General features: G+C 42.9%; 4 protein-coding genes across 4 annotated transcripts; 2 read left to right on the top strand and 2 right to left on the bottom strand.

Annotated features, from left to right (window-relative positions):
- The first annotated feature begins 69 nt into the window (after window positions 1-69).
- LOC130696257 (glutamine-dependent NAD(+) synthetase-like) lies at window positions 70-3,587 on the top strand. The gene is made up of 11 exons (XM_057519346.2): window positions 70-420; window positions 500-612; window positions 682-766; window positions 834-979; window positions 1,084-1,333; window positions 1,397-1,635; window positions 1,706-1,990; window positions 2,060-2,645; window positions 2,706-2,870; window positions 3,228-3,294; window positions 3,420-3,587. The coding sequence occupies exons 1-11, from the start codon at window positions 217-219 to the stop codon at window positions 3,446-3,448; spliced, it is 2,169 nt and encodes a 722-aa protein (XP_057375329.1). The 5' UTR covers window positions 70-216; the 3' UTR covers window positions 3,449-3,587.
- On the bottom strand, window positions 3,518-7,483 carry LOC130696252 (gem-associated protein 5-like). Its single transcript, XM_057519340.2, has 10 exons — window positions 7,163-7,483; window positions 6,974-7,098; window positions 6,675-6,912; window positions 6,571-6,611; window positions 6,219-6,503; window positions 5,813-6,167; window positions 5,211-5,747; window positions 4,983-5,131; window positions 4,242-4,915; window positions 3,518-4,180 (listed from the first exon to the last, which is right to left on the bottom strand). Exons 1-10 carry the CDS (start codon window positions 7,362-7,364, stop codon window positions 3,601-3,603), a joined length of 3,186 nt encoding a protein of 1,061 aa, XP_057375323.1. The 5' UTR covers window positions 7,365-7,483; the 3' UTR covers window positions 3,518-3,600.
- A 479-nt stretch (window positions 7,484-7,962) lies between these two features.
- LOC130696282 (CD63 antigen-like) lies at window positions 7,963-9,032 on the top strand. Its single transcript, XM_057519373.2, has 5 exons — window positions 7,963-8,085; window positions 8,193-8,372; window positions 8,437-8,607; window positions 8,666-8,791; window positions 8,857-9,032. Exons 1-5 carry the CDS (start codon window positions 8,020-8,022, stop codon window positions 9,004-9,006), a joined length of 693 nt encoding a protein of 230 aa, XP_057375356.1. The 5' UTR covers window positions 7,963-8,019; the 3' UTR covers window positions 9,007-9,032.
- A 30-nt stretch (window positions 9,033-9,062) lies between these two features.
- Window positions 9,063-18,761, bottom strand: LOC130696245 (E3 SUMO-protein ligase RanBP2-like). The gene is made up of 13 exons (XM_057519327.2): window positions 18,522-18,761; window positions 16,450-18,316; window positions 15,772-16,382; window positions 14,481-15,683; window positions 13,066-14,415; window positions 11,638-13,007; window positions 11,363-11,570; window positions 11,253-11,298; window positions 10,834-11,189; window positions 10,465-10,745; window positions 9,806-10,406; window positions 9,622-9,747; window positions 9,063-9,544 (listed from the first exon to the last, which is right to left on the bottom strand). The coding sequence occupies exons 1-13, from the start codon at window positions 18,591-18,593 to the stop codon at window positions 9,434-9,436; spliced, it is 8,202 nt and encodes a 2,733-aa protein (XP_057375310.1). The 5' UTR covers window positions 18,594-18,761; the 3' UTR covers window positions 9,063-9,433.
- Between the last annotated feature and the right edge of the window lie 344 nt (window positions 18,762-19,105).

The raw sequence follows: 19,105 nt of genomic DNA, 5'->3' as shown, positions 1-19,105 counted from the left end.
AAAAAAAAAAAAAAAAGCGAGAAAACCATTTTGAGCAGAATGGCAACGCTGTGAATGTTTACCTCTTGGAACCAAAAGAAAACAAAAATTCGTCCCGCTGGTTTGTCGATTTGACAGTTGCTCCGGTAACGTATTAAAGGCAATAAAAACTTGTTGGATCAATTGGTATCTCAGACTGTAAAAAGAAATAGTATTAAATCAGTCGACAAGCGAAAAATGGGGCGCAAAGTTGTCGTGGCCGTTTGCTGCCTGAATCAGTGGGCTTTAGATTTCGACGGTAATTTGTCGCGCATCATTGCCAGCATCCAGGAAGCAAAAGTGCAAGGCGCTAGTTACCGCACCGGACCCGAGTTGGAAGTCACCGGATATAGCTGCGAAGATCATTTTTATGAAGCCGATACTCTTCTTCACAGCTGGGAGGTCGGTTTGCTTTTCCTATTGCTTTTCAGTGTGTTTTCATTCTAGGAAACCTGGTAATCAATCTTTGATCCTTGAGCAGGTTTTGGCTGAACTATTGGCCAGTCCGGTTTGCAAAAATATTCTAGTTGATGTTGGCATGCCAGTGATGCACAAGAGTGTCACTTACAATTGCAGAGTCTCTTTTTTCAATGGGTATGCAGTTCTTTATTGGTGTTTACAAACAAAGATCTCCTTACGTCAGTGGTGTCATCCCTTTTTCAGGAAACTCTTGCTTATTCGCCCCAAATTGAGATTATGTGATGATGGCAACTACAGAGAGTCAAGATGGTTTACAGCGTGGACCAAAGTATTTAATTTAAAATGTCGCTTATCGTTTGCTTTGAATGTGGATTGACAATGACAATTGGCAACAGGTTTTCCAAACAGAAGATTACATACTTCCAGAGTTTATAAGAGAGCTTACAGGGCAGAAATCAGTAGTTTTTGGTGATGCAGTATTGGAAACATTAGATACCACAATAGGCTATGAGATTTGTGAGGAATTGTGGAACCCCTACAGGTAGAATTTCCTTTGTTTTTCTTTTTGTCTAGTTTTCTGTTACGTTTTGTCCTTTCTCTATTTTGCTTTGCCGCCATCAAAATCTTAAACATACCGTTTGGCAGTACTCACATTTCTCTTGGATTGGACGGCATTGAGTTTATCGTCAACGGTTCGGGTTCCTACTTTGAGTTGCGCAAGGCCAACGTAGCGGTCGATCTTGTTTTGGGGGCCACGAGAAAGTCCGGCGGTTGCTACTTATTCTCGAATTTAAGAGGCTGCGATGGACAGCGTATCATGTTTAATGGCGGGTCGTGTATCGCACTTAACGGACAAACTATCGCAAGAACTCGTCAATTCTCATTAGAAGAAGTGGTAATTACATCTTGGTGTGTCGGGAAATTTGTTTTTCGAGATGTCTGATCCTCTACTTTGTAGGAAGTTGCTGTTGCCACCGTCGACTTGGATGACATAAAAACTTACCGCAATTTAGTCCGTTCTCGGAATACTGCCGCTGCACAGAATCCGTCCTATCGCCGTATCCCGGTCGATTTCAGCCTTAGTGAGTCTTCCTGCTACGCAATGAGAGCTTCAACTACCCCATTCAAATGGCAGTACCACAGTCCAGAAGAGGAGATTGCTTACGGTCCAGCTGGCTGGCTCTGGGACTATCTGAGGTTTGGTTGGTTTCGTTTCGTGTTGATGAAAATCAAACAGAAATTATATTCTAACAAATTATCCAACAAGACGGTCTGGTCAAGGTGGATTTTTCTTGCCCCTAAGCGGAGGCGTCGATTCAAGTTCCTCAGCAGTATTAGTCTACTCCATGTGTCGAATGGTAGTAACGTCTGTGCAGAATGGCGATAGTCACGTCATTGACGATGTTCGGCGTATCGTCGGCGATCCTAGCTACATCCCGGACGATCCACGTGAATTGTGCAATCGAATATTCATTACCTGTTATATGGGCAGTGCGAATTCATCGGCAGAAACACGGCAACGAGCCAAAGATTTGTCTGATCAGCTTGGCAGGTAATGGTGTTTTTTCCAATCACCAAAATCAACATCACAATAACTGGTACGGCTTTCTTTCCTTACCAGTTATCATCTGACGCTGGCCATCGACGCTGTAGTATCAGCCGCCCTCAACATTTTCACCGTTGTCACGGGGTTGGTACCAAAGTTCAGGGTTGATGGCGGTAGTCTGCGGGAGAATCTAGCATTGCAGAACGTCCAGGCGCGAATGCGGATGGTGTTGAGCTACTTGCTTGCTCAGCTAATGCTGTGGGCTCGCGGAAGATCTGGCGGTTTGTTGGTTCTCGGCTCTGCCAATGTTGACGAATCCCTGCGCGGTTACCTCACCAAGTACGATTGCTCCAGCGCCGACGTCAACCCTATCGGTGGCATTTCAAAAGCGGATTTGAAACGTTTCTTGGCATACGCACGCCTCGAATATGGTTTTACGTCGTTGGATGGTATTCTAGCAGCTCCTCCGACTGCCGAATTAGAACCTTTACAAGAAGGCCGCTTAGTGCAAACGGATGAAGAAGACATGGGTTTAACTTACAACGAGCTGGGCGACTTGGGTCGACTTCGCAAACAGGCCGCCTGTGGACCGTACACCACATTCTGCCGGCTAATTCATAGCTGGAGAGGGGCGCATACACCAGCTGAAATCGCACACAAAGTATATGATCTCTTTATAAAATGTAAAATGAAAAGTATACTTATCGTATTATTTATCAAGGTCAAACATTTTTACCGCTGTTACGCCATTAACCGACATAAGATGACGGTGATAACGCCTTCCGTTCACGCCGAAACCTACAGTCCTGATGACAACCGATTCGACCATAGGCCGTTCCTGTATAACGCAAAATGGGGTTGGCAGTTTCGCGCTATTGACGCTCATGTAAGTCTATCGAGCCGTTTCGTGCTCAACTACTGTGTAAGCTTGTGAATTATTCATTTAGGCTTTTAATGGAATTACCATGTAGAATGTTGAGGAATCCCGATTCTACTCGCTTCCCGAGATTCTTTATCTTTTCCTTTTTTTCTTTGTATACTGCTATCAGTATCAAGGGGGGGGGGGGGGAGAAGGGCTAAGGGGGACGGTTTACATGCGAAAGGCTATACCGGTGTTTGATCTGTGAAAACTAGAAGAGATGCCGGCCGTATTGATCGGTCCGAAAAGCCTGGCTTACGCATGTCATTTTTAGATATGTTCCATCTTATTTTCTTTTTTGTCTTTTTTTTTTCTCTCTACTAGTTGGAGCACGTCAACAAGATGGTCGACACCGACGATCGGAAACTCGATAATGCGCATATGCAATCAGGTAACTCTATTGCATTTTAGTTGGTGGCAAAAAGGAAAAAAAAAAGAATAATTAGAAAAAAACACTTAAAGAAAAGAAAAATTAAATATCAACTCACACAAGCTCATAAACTGCTGATTGTGCAGGTCGACGGAGCTCCGGCGTGGCCGTCTAAAGTTAATTTAGTAAAATAAAAAAATATGCCTTTAGATTAGATTGAGAGTTTCGCATAACACAGGCTCAATACAGCCGTCCACGTATGTAATTAAGAAAGGCCGTAATAATACCGTCAGACAATACACACAGACACATCATTCAGTCCTTCTATTATGTTGAAATGTCATCGTAATTTATTGTCTCCTCCTTTATTGCTCCTGCGAGAACTTCTTGGTTCTTGTTCGCTTGATCGATACTTTCAGATACTTCCGCAAAGGCCGCATCGCCATTCGTCGGTGTAGCGAGAGAACTAGGGTTGTCAGTAGTCGCAGTAGTAGTCTGCGCAATGTCCGCAGCTTGTTGTAAGTAGGCCGCAGCCAATTGATCCAGTCCAGCGTTCGTCGCCAGGTCAGCGGACAAAACCAAAGACAACGGATCTGATCGTCGCGCCAGGGTACGTGCCGCTTCAGCTACCTCGCCATTGGCCAGGAAACATTTCACTGCCAATTCCAGATTACCATCTATAACTGCTTTCCGAGACCAGCGGGAGAGCGACTCTTGAACTTGAGAACTTTCATCGGGGTACTGACAACGTGTAAGAGCTACAGCTTCGCGATGTAACTGCTGACTGGAAAACATTTCAATCGCCTGACTCTTCTCGCCGGAAATGATCGTATAAGACACGGCTTTTCTGACATCCCCCTCTGCCATCAGCTGCTGAGCGTACAGATGGGCCATTTCCCTCCAAAACCTATTGGATCAATACTAATTAATGACGAAGTTCATCTTATAATAAAAAAATTGCCAATTACTCCAACGAGACTTGAGGGGCCAAGCTAACGAGCCAATCATTGAGCTGCCTCTTCTTCACAGCTTCTCTTAACATGGGTTCGACATCCCCTTGCCAGATTCTCAAATGAGCTGCCAGATCAAAATTGGAACCTTCTTGATGATGGTCTATCTCCTCTTGTAGCATCTGAATGGTGGATTCTCGATTAACGAAGAAACCCAGATGAGCCAATTCCGCATCTCCAAAATCAGATATGGGAAAGGTGTACGATTCTGGGTCTTCGTCCACGATGGAATGTTTAAGCGATACTCCCTTTAAAGTGGCCAATATTTTGCAGTCCTTTAAGCCCTCAAGCCGTCCACGACCTTCTAACGTGGCGCTTACTGGAAATAGCGATTTCAGTTTACTCGGCGCTTTCTTTTTACCAGCAGTACTTGAAGTTGTATGTCGGCCAGTAACGGATGAAGACGTAGGCGGTTTGAAGGGTGTCTTCTTCCTCTCTTTCACCGTTTTCACTGCCATGGATTCGGACGGAGTCTTGTGAACTTGATCCTTAATTTTCCACATTTGAACTGTCATATCATCACTTCCTGTAACCGCTGTATCTTGGTCCAGGGCATTCCATTCGCAACAAAGCAATCTTCCAGCGTGACCACCGAAATTCGCCAAAGGCTCTTTATTGATCACGTCCCAAACCTGCAATAAGGGCGTTACGTAAACAAATAAAAGAGAATAGTCATTTGAAACATCGCATTTAATTTACCTGTGCAGTTCCATCGTAACTTGCAGAGAGAAGCTTTCCATCTTCGTGCGGACTCCACGCAACGGATACCACACGCTCTTTATGACCGCTAAGAGTGGCCGCAAGAGTGGATGTTGCTGGCTCGTCTTTGTTGGCAACTACACTGAAAACTGGAACGAACGCAAAAAGTCTTCAGTCAATAAAACAAAAATGGGTTAAAGGAGTTAATAAAATTTACAGTTGTAGTACCTTTGATGGTAACGTCATTTGAAGCCACTGCCAGCCAGCTATCAAATTTAGAAGGTTCCGCACTTTGGAAAGTGAATGGCGGGTGCCATTTAAGGCATTGAATAAGTTTTTTATGTGCAACGATAATCATCAGCAAACATAAATCACTGCCCTTGTAGATTTCCACAGAACCATCTTCGTTGCCCACAGCTAAAAGAGAAAAATCCACTTTCCATTGGAATTCAGTTCTTGAAGGGAATTTTTGATTCTTTTCTCCTTTGCTAACAATTAAATTATTGAAATTTTTTGCGTCTAGATCCAACGCAGATGGATCGTGAACCATTATATGATTTCCACCACAGGAATACAGGGACAACCCATCTTTGTTGGGCAAAGTGGCCCAAGCTAAATTGTAGACTGTGCCTTTATGATAGGTGCGACTTAAAATAGGGGGCTTCGATGGCGCGAGCGTATCGAATATTCCAACTCGTCCTTCATCTGTTCCAAAAGCTAGCCGACCCTCTACCGTGGGATGCCACGATAATGCGCTGACTTTCCCTGCATAATGTTTGAAATAAGCATATTTTTTATCGTTTTATAAATAAAAGCCATAATTAAATCACCTTTAATTCCATTCCATAACATCGTCATATCGGGCTTTGCAGCAGCCATATTCCATAGTCTGATGGAGCAGTCTCCCAGTCCAAGCGCCATTTGAGACGAGTCGATTGGATTGACGTTCAAGACGTAGACGAAACCACCCATTGTTGACAAGCAAAGATGAGGGTTTTCCATTTCTTGAATACCTAAAACTTCTTTCGGTACATGGCCTTCTACTATGGGCCAGAGAATAACATTGCGATCTTGTGCTGAAGTCCAGACCATTTCCTGGTTATCTTCTGTCACGTAGGAAGAAATATTAAAGAGCCCACGCGTATGAAGTTTATGGACGATCTTCCAGGACAGTTTTGGTCCAACCTAAAAGAAACCAATAAAGATTTGGCTATTTAAAAAATTTCAGGCATTTACCTCCCACATAATAAGCTCTCCACTAAGTCCACTGCTCAAAATATGCCGTTCGTTTAGCCAATGTAATGCAACCCAAGTTGACCGCTTGTCATCTTGGGCAGGTCGGGGGCGATGGACTCCAGTGTTTCCAGGAAGTTTTGATTGAGCTACGCATTTCCCTTCATTAGTGGCCCATAATTTGATGGTTTTATCTCGACCAGTGGTCGCCAAGAAAGTTTCCTTTGCTTGATTTTCATGAATAAATGCGTTTCCTTTCACAGGGCACCATGCGATATTGTGTAGATCCTGTGACATTTGTAAGAGGATTTATTATTGAAATATGCCTACGGGTTAAAATTGCTGAATATTTTACATCTTCATGGGCTCGAAGTTTATAAATAATACCGCGATTTTCTAAACAACATTAGAGAAGTGTCAAACAAGTTGCTTGTGTTCACTGCATTAATTTAGCTATACCTCTGATGTCACAAATGTACAATAAACCACCTTTGCACCCTATTGCAAGGTGCCATGCAATGTGAGGATTGAACGACAATATCAAGGGATTCATTTTCCCATAGTTTAGTTTCCTAGTGATGCAACTTTCATAGCTCAACAGTAACTCTGTGATTATTACAGTGCCGTCTTCACTTGATGAAGCCAAAATCTTCTTTTCCAGTAACGGAGACCAGCTAAGACAGGACATTTTTTGTTCCTAAACAAAATGGATTTGATAAAAATTTGCAGGTTTCATGCTTACATTTAGGACAAAGTACTTTGTGTGCATCTTGTTCAAACACCAGACTCAAGTCATTGGCATTCCATATACAAACAGACCCATCTTCTCCTGCACTACTTAGTAATAAATTGTCATTTGCTGAGGGCTGATACCATGATACACCTTAATCGTGAAACCAAAAAGGAACATTATAAAGATTCAGCTAACAAACAAATCCTATACTCACAGGTAATTTTGCCCCTATGAGCATCCGGGATGACACGTGTGATAGGAAAACCGAAGTTATCGCCAACATTACGAGATTTCAAAAACACGAGACATCTCGAAGCAGCATAAACTAAGACTCCAGACTTTCTATGACATTCAAAAACACTGCTTAGATACCAATTGGGAGATGGGGGAATTACTATCTCTTTAGTAGATTCCATTACGTTAACAACTGACCGCAAATCCCTAATCAAACTACTATTTCTGTTCTAGGAGAGGGGTATTTTACGTATGCGCAGCATGTGCGCACATTCAAAACGACGGGATTTTAGCAGACGAGAAAATAAAGTGGTTAAGGCTAAACACCAACCACTACCACTTTTTTACATGAACCCGTTTAAAAAAAATTAAATTTAACTTTAGTTTTGTCTTGTTTTTCTGCCCAAATAGTCTTTATAGAATCAATGAAAGAGCAGAGAAGAATTATGCTAACCGTGCATCATTATATGTTAAACTTCGTTTGCAAAAGAGAAGATATATGACTGTCAAATTGTTGGTTTATCCAGAACTGATGGAGACATTTCTTTCTAACGTTTTGACACTGTAAATGTTCCACCAATAAATGTTCTACTTGAAACGTTCATTTAGGTGGGAACCAAGAATCAGAAGATAAAATAAATATACTTATTTGCATTATTCGTTTTTTTTTTTGCCAGACGAATATGAAAGCATTTCGAAGACTCGAACAGTTGACCTTTGGTTATTTGCGCGCCAAAAGAAACCTTTCGGCTGTTCTGAGAACAGGCTTACGGCTAAAAAACGTCTACAGACATTAAGACTATTATTCACAAGATTGCCATAGCTCAAGCAATCAACATGGAGCCTGGAAGGTGCACATTGTGTTGTGCAATTTTACATTTGTTTATAAATGTGTTGCTACTGGTAAACATTTAAAATTCGCCCACCTGTCTGTGTAAACTAGTGGCAGTATTCTCATAATGAGAACAATTGCTATGACAGAAATTATGATTAAAACGTATTTGTGACAGATTCTTGGAATGTGCCTACTTGGATTTGGACTAGCTGAAGAAACCACCCAACTCAGCGCGTTAATATCGGAAGAAGCGAGAATTGGGAGTGTTGCTGTTGTCATCGGAGTCATCCTCATCGTTGTGACAACGCTTAACTGCTGTTTTGCCATTGATGGAAGTTCCATTTTTTATTACATTGTGAGTTTTAAAAAACATTTTCAACTTCACCATGTTGTGTGAATCGTATTTAAAATGATTCCAGTATGCATGTTTCCTGGTATTGCTGTTCACTGCCATGGTAGCCCTTCTGATCAAATACGGCCTTGATTGTGGCACTAAAGTACGAAGTGACATTCGAACATCGATGCGCCAAATGATGCATTACGATCCTGATAGCCCCGGAGAAACCGGAATGGATTTCATTCAACAGATGGTAAAAAAAAAATAATTTCATAAAGCGAAAAAATTAATAATTTAAACTGCTGTAATAGTTCCAATGTTGCGGCATTGATAGCTACAGAGACTGGTACAACGTGACGGAGAACCCTTACATACCTGAATCATGTTGCATTCTACCTGAATGTGATACTTTTAATCTACAGAATATACATCGTGAGGTAATTTATAAAACATAACAATATTTTAATACTTACTTTTTCTTACCGAGATTTGCGTTCCAAAGGATTGTGTGACAAACATGATGAAATCCGTCAATTCACTTTTCGTAAGAATTACAGCAATCGGAATTACAATTACCATATTTTTACCTATTCAAATTGCCATCGTCATTTTTATAAAACGCTGCGTGAAGTACGATCCTGTTTTTCATTAGTTGCTAAAAATAAAAATTAGCTTCAGAATAAACATTTCATTGTGAAAAAAGACACCTTTTTTCAGGTCATCGCAGTTTTTTATTACGAATAAATCACACTGTGGAAAGGCCCGCAAAAGTACATAATCGAGGGTGAAAAAAAAGAGAGAAGTTCAATCATTGGCAACTGAAAGATACGCCATATCAGGAGGGGAAATCCACCCCGGCCCTACCAAAAACAAGGTAAGGAAGCATCAATTCAAGTCATTTAAAATATCTGATAGAGCCTGGGCTAATTTGGGATCACAAGCACGAACATTTATCTTCGGCTTGAAAGACGTGACGGCTCCTTCAGATGGCATGGATTGACCTGCAAGAAGCTTAGGTGCTTAAGCTCTCTCGAACATGTAATTAACGATGAAAAATTTCTATTTCCTCCTTCCCGTTGTTAAAACTTGCCTTCGACATAGTCGCCGTGGTCGTCGTTGCTATGGTCGTATCCGACGGCATGTAAGTCCGGTTCGTCATGCACGTCTGATTTTTCGGCGTACTGCTTCCCCTGCAGCAAAAAAAAAAGGGGGGGCGTTAAGATAACCATAGGGGAAAAAATCGCTAGTTCTTATCTCTCGGACTTACTTCAACAAACATCGATTGGAACTCGAGCGCAGCGTCTGTAGAACTGAATTGTGCACGGAATGTCCGATGCACAGAATGTTCTGACGAATAATCTATCGCTGACCAAACACATTCTTTCCCATCAACCTAATAAGGAGAAATGGAAATTAAAAATAAATTCTGAGCAGATTTCATCGTTCAATACCTTCAGCTCAGTCTCAATAGCTATGACGTTATCACAGAGCAGAGTCTCGTTGCCATCTTCAACAACGATACGCGCGCAGAGCATCTCGTCGTCGTACACAATTTTTAGATTACCAGTGCCCAAAAGTACCCACTTTTTATCGGCTTGTCCACCCTCCAAAGACGAGAGAGTGCAGCGCTTTTCAAACATAATTGACTCTTCAAGATCTTCATATTCTTCTTCGTCTACCGTTTCTTCTTCTTCTTCTTCTTCTTCTTTACCTTCATCTTCTTCCTCAGGCTCAGACTCCTCTGAATGTGATGTCGGGGCTGCCGTGGCGGCTGGAGCTGCAGCACTGACTGGAGTTATTTCTGATTCAGCCACTGTTGGTTTTGCCGCAGGTGTGCCCCTTCTTAAGGCTGCTTGACACTCTTCGAACTTCGTTTTAAACAGGTTTGCCTGATCTTCAGTTTTGAATCGTACTGCAAACGATTCGGACACTAATTCGCCCTGCGAAAAGTCCATTGCGAACCACGTCCAAGCAGTTGTAGAAGTAGACATTGGCTTCAAAGTCATTTCATCGGTAAGCCAGTGATTACAGGCAAGTTTGTGAATTTGATCCCTACAACAAATCGAACACACATTAGCTTCGTTCGCCAATAAATATGAGATGGAAATACCTTCTCAGCAGGACACGGTAGGTATTTTTGTCCTTGTTGTAAAGAATTTTCATATCTCCAACTCCTTTTTCTTTCCATTCTTTTGTTTCTGACACATATCGGTACAACTTAGCACGATGGGAGAAAATGACCTCCTCGTCCTCCTCACCCGTTTTTACTTCAACCAAAGCTGGCAAAGGAATAATGGGCTCAAAATGAGGATCGTTGCTTTCCGGAACTTCATCATTATCTTCCTCGCCTTCATGGGTTTTTGTATTTTGCTGCGTTGCTGGACTGCCCGCCTTTACATACCAGATTGAAGAAGAAGAAATATAAATTTACGTCACACAATTTCTCTAATAAATAGTTTTAAATCGTTGCTTTTCTCACCCCAAATATAGGTTGACCAGTTCCTGACCATGAAAACGCTGCCGGTTTGTTAAAGCCACTACCAGCTGAAGAGACTAGAGACGAGAAGGACAGCTGAGAAGCCGAAGCATCAACCATTTTGCTAAACGAGATGACATTGGAGGGAGTGGGAGTTTCAGCTTTACTGACAGCATTGACTTTAGGAACGACATCAGGCTTCGTGACTACCGCATCGTCTTCACGTTCGCAGCCTCGACAACCTGGACAAGGTGGAGCGTCTTCATAGAGGAAGAAGTTGAGCGGAAGCTTGAGTTCCATAGCTTTCCGTTTCTGCTCCGCCGTGGCCTCTTTAGCGTACACAAGTTGAACGTCGTCAGCTGTAAATTAATATTCATTAACACAAGGACAGTAAGGAAAGCAAAAGTTTTAAGTGAACATACCATTTCCAGCTGAGATAACATTGTTCGTTCCAGTAACAGTAGGAATCTAGCAATCCGACGAATTATTAGATTTCTATTTTCTATACCTCCTTAAAAAAGGATTAATTTACCATATTTTCCTTAACGGCATCCATAAATGCTTTACTCGTTTCCGCGTCCCGGAATCTAATCACGAAGGTTTCCGTTTTACCATCGCCTTCAGTGAAGTCTTGAACTGCCCAAAGCCATGATTTCTCATCTTTGGGTTTGAAAATTAGATCAGGCGTAATGGCGTGATTCAAGCATATCTTTAGAATTTGTTCTCGTCGCATTAAAAGCCTTGAAGTCGTTCAAGAAAAAAACAAATAAGTTAATACATTAGGATTGCAATAGAGCAATTGCTTACCTGGCTTTGCCTGTGGTCTTTTGTTTCAGAACTTTAACATCACCAAGACCTCGTTCCTTCCACTCGCCATCAACAAGGCGGTAGAGTTTAGCACGATGGCAATAAACGACTTCCTCGTCTTCTTCTCCTGTTTTGACTTGTATTTTTTCTGGCAATGGAATGATCGGTTCAAAGTGAATATTGTCATTTTCACCTTCTTCATAGTACTCGTTGTCACTACTGACGGATACGTTTGGTGACCGTGCAGATGAAGCCATTGGTCGAGGTGGACTTGTCACGGTAGGTGTACGCATAGAGAAATTAAATCCATTGCCGAATGAAACTCCTGTGCTTGCTGGGGCAGGTGCACTTGCGCCGAACGATGGTACACTACTAGAAGCAAGTGTTCCAAACTTAAATCCCCCATCCGAGCCAAACTTGAACGGAGTTCCTTGGGAGGTTGGCGCTGTTAAGCTAGGCGTAGCAGCAGGAGCTGGGGCACCAGGTTTCATTGTTTCACAACAAGGGCATTTCATAACAGCCGCATCGTTGCGGGAAAAACACCCTTGACACTCCCAAGAGCCTTCCTTGGGCTTGAACTTGTCACCAAAAGATGTGGCTGGCGGCTGTTGAACACTGGCAGAAGGTTGCTGAGGCTTGTTGGAAGGTTGTTCGGTTTTCGTTGGTTCTCCCGGTTTAATGGTTTCACATGATGGACATTTGACTACGCTAGGATCATTGCGTAAGAAACATCCCTGGCATTCCCATGATCCTTCTTTGGGTTTGAACTTCTCTCCAAACGATTTCGAGGAAGACTCCTGACTCTTTGTTTCTTTCAATTCTTCAGGCTTGTCAGAACTTAAATTCGCTGATTTTTTTTGGGCCTCATCAAAAACACTCTTGAATTTGTCAGCTTGGTCCTTCGTTTTGAACTTGAGCGCAAACGTTTCCTGAACTAATTCTCCTTCTGAAAAGTCTTGTGCAGACCATGTCCATGTACGATCTGATGTTTGTAAATGCTTCAATGACAGTTGAGGAGTAACAAAGTGATTGCAGCATATCTTAAGAACTTGCTCCCGCCGCATCAGCAAGCGGATTCGTCCCGTGGTTTTATGTTCCAATATCTTCATATCGCCTCTTCCTTTCTCCTTCCATTCTTTCGTTTCAGGTACATAGCGATAGAGGAAAGCTCGATCACTAAACAACAGATTCTCTTCTTCTTCGCCAGTCGAGACTTCGATCAATGCAGGCAATGGGACTACTGGCTCGAATGCAACATTGGGTTCATATTCTTCGCCTTCGGCATCTTCTCCTTCTTCTTGTTCGTTACTCTTTTTCTTGTCGCTTGGAGTTGTTGAACCGAACAGTGGTGCTCCTGCTCCAGGGAACTCCTATATTAAAGAATACACATGATATCACTGAAGAAGTTTACAGATAATTACTATTTACCTTGTTCGGAGCGATGGTAAAACCTGTCGAAGGTTGTTGCTGGGCCAACAAAGAAAACAACATTCCCGGCTCCGACTTCTTTTCTCCTGTTTCTTTCGTAAGCGATCCACCAACACCTCCTCCAAATGCGAAGCCAGAGAATGGGCTAGCCTTTTCTTCCGATTTCTTCTCAACTGCAGGAGTCTTTTCTGGGACTGCGGCAACAGGAGTCAAAGTATTACCGAACGAAAAACCAGCAAAAGGACTCGGTTTAACTTCCGGTTTTTTCTCCTCCTTTGGTTTTTCTGCCTTTCCTATGTTGGCCATGGGACTGGTAAAGGAGAACCCACCAAAAACTGATTTGGTTTCACCTGTTGATTTCGGTGTCCCAAAAACTGAACTAGGAAAAATTGAAGATGTAGTAGCCGCTCCAGCTGTGGTAGATGGCGTCGGCTTGGTTGTAACATCTGACTGTCCATTAGCTTGAGGAGTGGTAGTGGCTGCAGCCAATTTCGGAGGTGAGAAGGAAAACGGAGCCTTAGAAACAGTCTGCTCAGTGGTGGATGGAAGACTGAACGAGAAAGCAGGTTTGGACGCTCCAAAAGATAATCCGGATGTAGTCGTTACTGTTGAGCTTGGCGTTGTAGTTGTTCCAAAAGCAATAGGTGTTATGGTTGTTGACGATGTAGTGGTAGACGAACTTGCCGGTGTGGAAACGGCAGTGGAAGCGGTTAAAGTTGAAAAGGTAAAAGCAGGTGCCGTTGAACTCGTTGCAGTTGAAGACGTTGGAACTCCGAACTTCATGCCACTAAAAGGAGTTGCTCCAGTTGAAGGCGTAGAAGCAAATGAAAATCCTGTGCTAGTGGGGGCCGTTGTTACAGCGGAGGTCATTGTGAACCCGGTTGTTGGGGTCGTGGCGACAGATGTTGCAGACGGCATGCCGAATTTCATTTGGGAGAACGGCGTAGCAGCCGGGGCTGGAGCTTGTGTTCCTGGTTTCGGTGTCTCGCACGCGGCACATTTGATCAAATCCGGTGAGTTATTGACATAGCAAATCGAGCAAGCCCATGATCCACTTTTAGGAGCAAATTTATCGCCAAATCCTTTGACAGGAGCCTCGCTCTCTTTCTTACTTGTTGTAACCTCGGCATCTGGCTTAATCTTGACCACATCGGCCGCTTTCGCTTTCTCAAATGCTTGTTTAAATTCAGTCGAAATTTCAGCAGTCTTGAATTTAGCGGCAAATTTCTCCAGTTTTGCTTCACCATCAGCAAAATCCATTGCTGCCCAGATCCATGAATTGGCCGAAGTATTCATTTCGGATAGCTTGATATCGGCCGTTACATAGTGATTGGCGCAGATCTTGAATACCTAAATAGCAATTAAATAATGGTACAATTTTTGTAAAGATAGAAGATGAAAATAAGCAATTTTACCTGATCACGGCGCATTAGAAGCCGAACTTTCTTTGTTGTAGGATCTTGCAAAAGTTTTAGTTGGCCAATTCCACGCTCTTTCCACTGGCTATCGGCAAAACGGAATAGTTTTGCTCGTTGATCAAACAGAACATCTTCTCCTTCCTCGCCAGTCTTCACTTCAACTTCTTCCGGTAACGGAATAATAGGTTTAAAGTCTGGATAATTGTCTATTTCCTCTTCTGGAGCATAGCTGGCATCAGAACAAGAAGAAGCTTTGCGGTCACGAGTTGCTTTCAGTGACTTATCTGGAGTAGTTACAGATGAAAATTCAGGGACTGGGATATTTTTAAGCAAGCTACTAGTTGAAAGCTGAATGGCAGGAGCTAATGTTGTATCAACAACTTTCTCTGGTGTTGTCTGAGCAGGAAGATTAATTTGGTAAGCATGAGGAGCTGGGGCAGTGGAAGATGCTGAATAACCAGCTGCCGCTTTACGGAGGGCATCGGAGGCCGATTGTACATCGTTGATGGGAGTCGGTACGCTTGGCATTACAGAAGGCTGCTGCAAAGTCGCTGCAAGCAAAGAAGTGTCCTTTGTCCCTAATCTAGAGAACACAGAGGATGCCGGTGGCTGTGCAGGAAGTTGTTGTGGAAGAGGAGCTGGGAGACTGCCACCAGGGGGCATATAAGCAGAAGAACCCGGTGATGGGGTTGTAACTTGTTCCATTCCCCAGTGCGGAAATCCTGGGGGATATCCGTAAGTTGGAGTAACGGGGAAATGACCTGTAGCGCCAGGAACTCCTCCATACGGAAAACTAGGATATTGCTGATAAGCAGAAGGATGAAATGGGGCTCCATAGGCAGGCGGATATCCATAAGACGGTCTTGTTGCAGGGGCAAATGGAGGAGCATACAAAGGCATATTCATCTGGGGGGCAGAGGGCCCACTGGTTTTCAACTTGCCTTGTAATTTGACCAAATTATCCAGGTCAGTTTCCTCCTCCTCTTCATGCTCTTCCCAATCTTCGACATCACCATCTTCGTACGCTCTTTCATCGTAGGTATCGGAAACTTTTTCTGCTGATTTTTTTCTAACGTCCTTTACTTCTTGTTTAGCCTGCAACTCGAGGTGCGATTCCAGTTTTTGTATCAATGTTTTGATATCAACAACTTCCGCTCTTATTTGCTTTAGTTCGTTGGAGATGGCTTGGTTGAATTCCTCCTAAACATGGAAATAAATAACGTATTATAAAAAAGAATTATATGATAATAAAGAACGTATATATAAAGAATTGTTGCGTTGAACTTGCCTGTCGATGAACCATTTGCCTAAGCTGGGCATCTAACCGTTCTGGACTGGGTCTTGCCTCACCCCGTGCGCTAGTTTCAAGCCGGTTGCCAAGACTCGTTCCATTACGCATTGAAGTCATGTTCATAACGCTTCTACGATGCGGAGTGCTAGTAACTTGTTGAGGCGTCACAAATTCCCTCTCTTCCGATTCTTCATCTTCCTCAGTGCTATGGCCATTAGCGACGGACAAATTGGTAAGGCTACCCAATTTGGTCTCGACCTTTTCAATGACTTCGGCCAATTTTTGGTCTAATGGGTGGAAACGCTCCATACCGGGACTGCGAAGTCGGTCTAATGTGATGTAAAATGCGTCTCTGGATTTGTTTAGTAGTACGTTGGCGGCAGATCTTGACTCGTACACAGTGATTCCCTTTCGAAGTTCTTCTTCCGCCATTTCTCTGAAAAGAAGACCTTGATAATAGGAAGCGTAGGGATCGGAAATTGATTGAAGAAGACGTTGTGCTTCTTCGCGTCGGCCACCGCGCCATAACTGATATCCAGTGAAAAGTTTGGCTTCTGTTATCAACCCGTCAATATCTGCGTCTGTTGTGCGATATTCGAAAAGACGGCCTAGATAAAACGATAAAAAATAAAAGCACGCAATTTAGATAACAAAAGAATTGCGTTGATAACATACCCGTCAAGGGCGGAGTGTATCGATTTCCAGTATTGGCCATTTCGAGAAAGATCTTCCAATAACGAGTGGCTTGACTTTCAAGTGCTTCAGTTTGTTCGACAGAAAGAACATCGGTGGAAATAGGTGCAGGTACATCGATAGCAGGGAATGCGCGACTTTTTCCAGCCCTTCCCATAAAGGTTCGTGCTAGCTTTGCCACTAGTTCTAGCGGGATCCCATGATGGTTGCCAGACAGACGAATGACCTCCAAACCTCGTTGAAGTGTACGGCGCAGCTCACTGAGATTTTCTTTAGCTGTTCCCGAGATAAGTTTGATGGCAGATTGCCACCAAGCCGATTGCTGATCTGTGCACAGAAATTTGGTCAATGCAGCGGGCACAGTTCCAAACACCTTCGAATCGTTTTCCTCCAACGAGACGGTACTGTAAATCGAGGCGTACACGAAGGCCTCCATATCTAGCGCAGAAAGCGTTTCAGGTGCACAGGAGTTCCACGATGCTGCAGCGAAAGGGATGTCACGCATAAACCGTGAAGATGACAAAATTTGACTCAGATCCGATGCAAAGTCAGTTTCATCCAGTCGACGGTGCATGGTAAAGTACCGCAAACCCAACCAAACTACTGGATGCAAGTCGCTTGAGCTGAGCAGGATCGCTGTTTTATCCAGTTCTAGCAAATCCACGAAGGATGGCAATTCAAGATTTTCTTTTGGAAACTGGAATTTTTCTCCGAAATAAGGGCGAGACGATGCACCGTTAAAAACAGTTTCAAACATCCTTCGTCGTCCGTCGGGATTGTCCCATTTTTTGACCGTGTCAACCACCCATTTGCGACCTTCTCTGCTTTCCCAAGCGACGATGCAATGGCCACATTGACTCTGGCGGTATCTGGCAGACATGACGGTTGATTCGACGATTTTTTTATCCCCAAATTGATTGGAAATTCCGGTTGAGCCCTGGTTGTAGGCGATGGTAAAGAGAGTGGCAGCGTAGCTAAGAGTTAAATGTTCATCTTCAAGGCCTGCTAGGGCTTTCAGCAAAACAATCAAACCAACTTGAAAGTACAGCTGACATGTAAAGTGTATCAGAACATCTCGCTGAACACCGTTTTCTTTTGCTAATTGAAGAGTGACGTCCAATGACTGCAAAGTAGGGAGAACCTCGGCTATGGACAGTGCGGATTTATGGCCTTTCCCAACACGAGAAATTTTGAGAAAGGATAATCGGTCCATAACGTTTAGATAGTAGAGGTAAAAATCAGGGCCTACTTTGTGATCTAACAGCTTCTTGTAGGCTTCAAGGACATTGAGGGCACAATTGTACCAGTCAAGCTCTTGACTAAACACTTGAAGGGATTCAATCTTGAGCATATGTTCATAAGCTTCCTTCACTCGATTGGAATCGAGATACAATTTGAGAAGATGGATGCGAAGCTTCATGTCAGCTGGCTTACTCAACATTTCATTTTTTAGTTGATCTTCCACTACACCTTTTGTCTGTGAATCAGATGAGAGCATTAATCTCTGTCTTAGTTCAAAGACAACACTATGCTGTGGCTGCAGAGCTTCAGCTCTCTCCAACCAGCATCGTTGAAGATCTCTATTTGCTGGGCTTGCAGGTAGTTCACAAATTAAACTACAGATTTTGAAAACCAAATCTCGTTGACTGCTATCAAGGTCATAAGATCTTCTGTATGATCTGACAGCTGCTTCTTTATCTCCTAAAACTTCAGCAATTTGACCAGCCAACCGATGGCCTGGAGCCGAACACTCTTTAACTGCAAGATATGCAGCTAAATGCTGCTTTGCCAGCTTGTGTTCTCCTATTTGATGATAGGATTTGGCAAAATTGAAACCAAGGAGTTTCCTCTGAAAAAAAAAGTAATTTGTTTATATAACTATGAGAATATGAATTAAAAGACATGGCCGAAAAATTATTCATTCACCAACTGACAACAAAGAATAACTATTGAGAAACCATTACAAAAATGGAAACCTAAAACGAAATAGCTACGTGGCCACACGAGTACCGGCTTCTGTTTCTGTAGTGAATTAAGTTGGAAACGATGCTCACCTCATTTTCGTTGTTCACTTTCTTTAGTAGATCCTGTACATGTTTGTCGACGTCTCGTTTCGAACGAAGCATTTTTGTTTTTAGAAAAGAATAGCTTTGTTCATCACACAACTCGAGTTACTCAAACGGCCACTTGACAATTTACTGATTTCCGAGTGAATATGGTGGCGCAATAGCTCAAACGTCGGACTTGGCTCGCTCTAGACGGCTACTTTTCCCTCGTGTGGTAGGCTGGCTCCAGTGTTGTCAAGTCGACTTTTACTTAATGCATCTCCGATTCCCTCCGAATCTATTCAAATGCTTTTCATTGCCAGATCGTTTTAATTTACAAAAGCTTCTACGCGGGAGTTTTGCCTGCCCCAATCAAGCCCCAAACCTCAATTCTCCACCATTTTGCTTCTTTATATACCCAGGTATTCGTAATAGTTTTCATTATCAACAAAGGAAGAAATTGCATTAAATGAAGACTTGTAAAAACGAACGAAATGAAATCTGGCAGCTACTTTGGAGGCGCAAATATGTTTATTTTTTATCAAAAGTGAAAATTACTAAAAACCCTTTCGAAACAAATACAGTTCAGTGAA

The sequence above is a fragment of the Daphnia carinata genome, chromosome 5 (assembly GCF_022539665.2).
Source record: "Daphnia carinata strain CSIRO-1 chromosome 5, CSIRO_AGI_Dcar_HiC_V3, whole genome shotgun sequence".
NCBI lineage: Eukaryota > Metazoa > Arthropoda > Branchiopoda > Diplostraca > Daphniidae > Daphnia > Daphnia carinata.
This window is presented reverse-complemented; position numbering and strand designations above follow the sequence as displayed.

What these genes read in the sequence shown, in the direction of transcription:
- LOC130696282 (XM_057519373.2), top strand. Translation starts at nt 8,020, where the DNA reads ATGGAGCCTGGAAGGTGCACATTGTGTTGTGCAATTTTACATTTGTTT. An exon ending in GTTCCATTTTTTATTACATT is followed by an intron (nt 8,373 to 8,436) that starts GTGAGTTTTAAA and finishes AAATGATTCCAG; the next exon opens with TATGCATGTTTCCTGGTATT. An exon ending in TACAGAATATACATCGTGAG is followed by an intron (nt 8,792 to 8,856) that starts GTAATTTATAAA and finishes TGCGTTCCAAAG; the next exon opens with GATTGTGTGACAAACATGAT.
- LOC130696257 (XM_057519346.2), top strand. Translation starts at nt 217, where the DNA reads ATGGGGCGCAAAGTTGTCGTGGCCGTTTGCTGCCTGAATCAGTGGGCT. An exon ending in CAGCTGAAATCGCACACAAA is followed by an intron (nt 2,646 to 2,705) that starts GTATATGATCTC and finishes TTATTTATCAAG; the next exon opens with GTCAAACATTTTTACCGCTG. An exon ending in TTCGCGCTATTGACGCTCAT is followed by an intron (nt 2,871 to 3,227) that starts GTAAGTCTATCG and finishes TCTCTCTACTAG; the next exon opens with TTGGAGCACGTCAACAAGAT.
- LOC130696245 (XM_057519327.2), bottom strand. Translation starts at nt 18,593, where the DNA reads ATGCTTCGTTCGAAACGAGACGTCGACAAACATGTACAGGATCTACTA. An exon ending in TTACCATCGCTCCGAACAAG is followed by an intron (nt 13,008 to 13,065) that starts GTAAATAGTAAT and finishes TCTTTAATATAG; the next exon opens with GAGTTCCCTGGAGCAGGAGC. An exon ending in TCCAATCGATGTTTGTTGAA is followed by an intron (nt 9,545 to 9,621) that starts GTAAGTCCGAGA and finishes TTTTTGCTGCAG; the next exon opens with GGGAAGCAGTACGCCGAAAA.
- LOC130696252 (XM_057519340.2), bottom strand. Translation starts at nt 7,364, where the DNA reads ATGGAATCTACTAAAGAGATAGTAATTCCCCCATCTCCCAATTGGTAT. An exon ending in GTACATTTGTGACATCAGAG is followed by an intron (nt 6,612 to 6,674) that starts GTATAGCTAAAT and finishes AATGTTGTTTAG; the next exon opens with AAAATCGCGGTATTATTTAT. An exon ending in GTTATGGAATGGAATTAAAG is followed by an intron (nt 5,748 to 5,812) that starts GTGATTTAATTA and finishes AACATTATGCAG; the next exon opens with GGAAAGTCAGCGCATTATCG.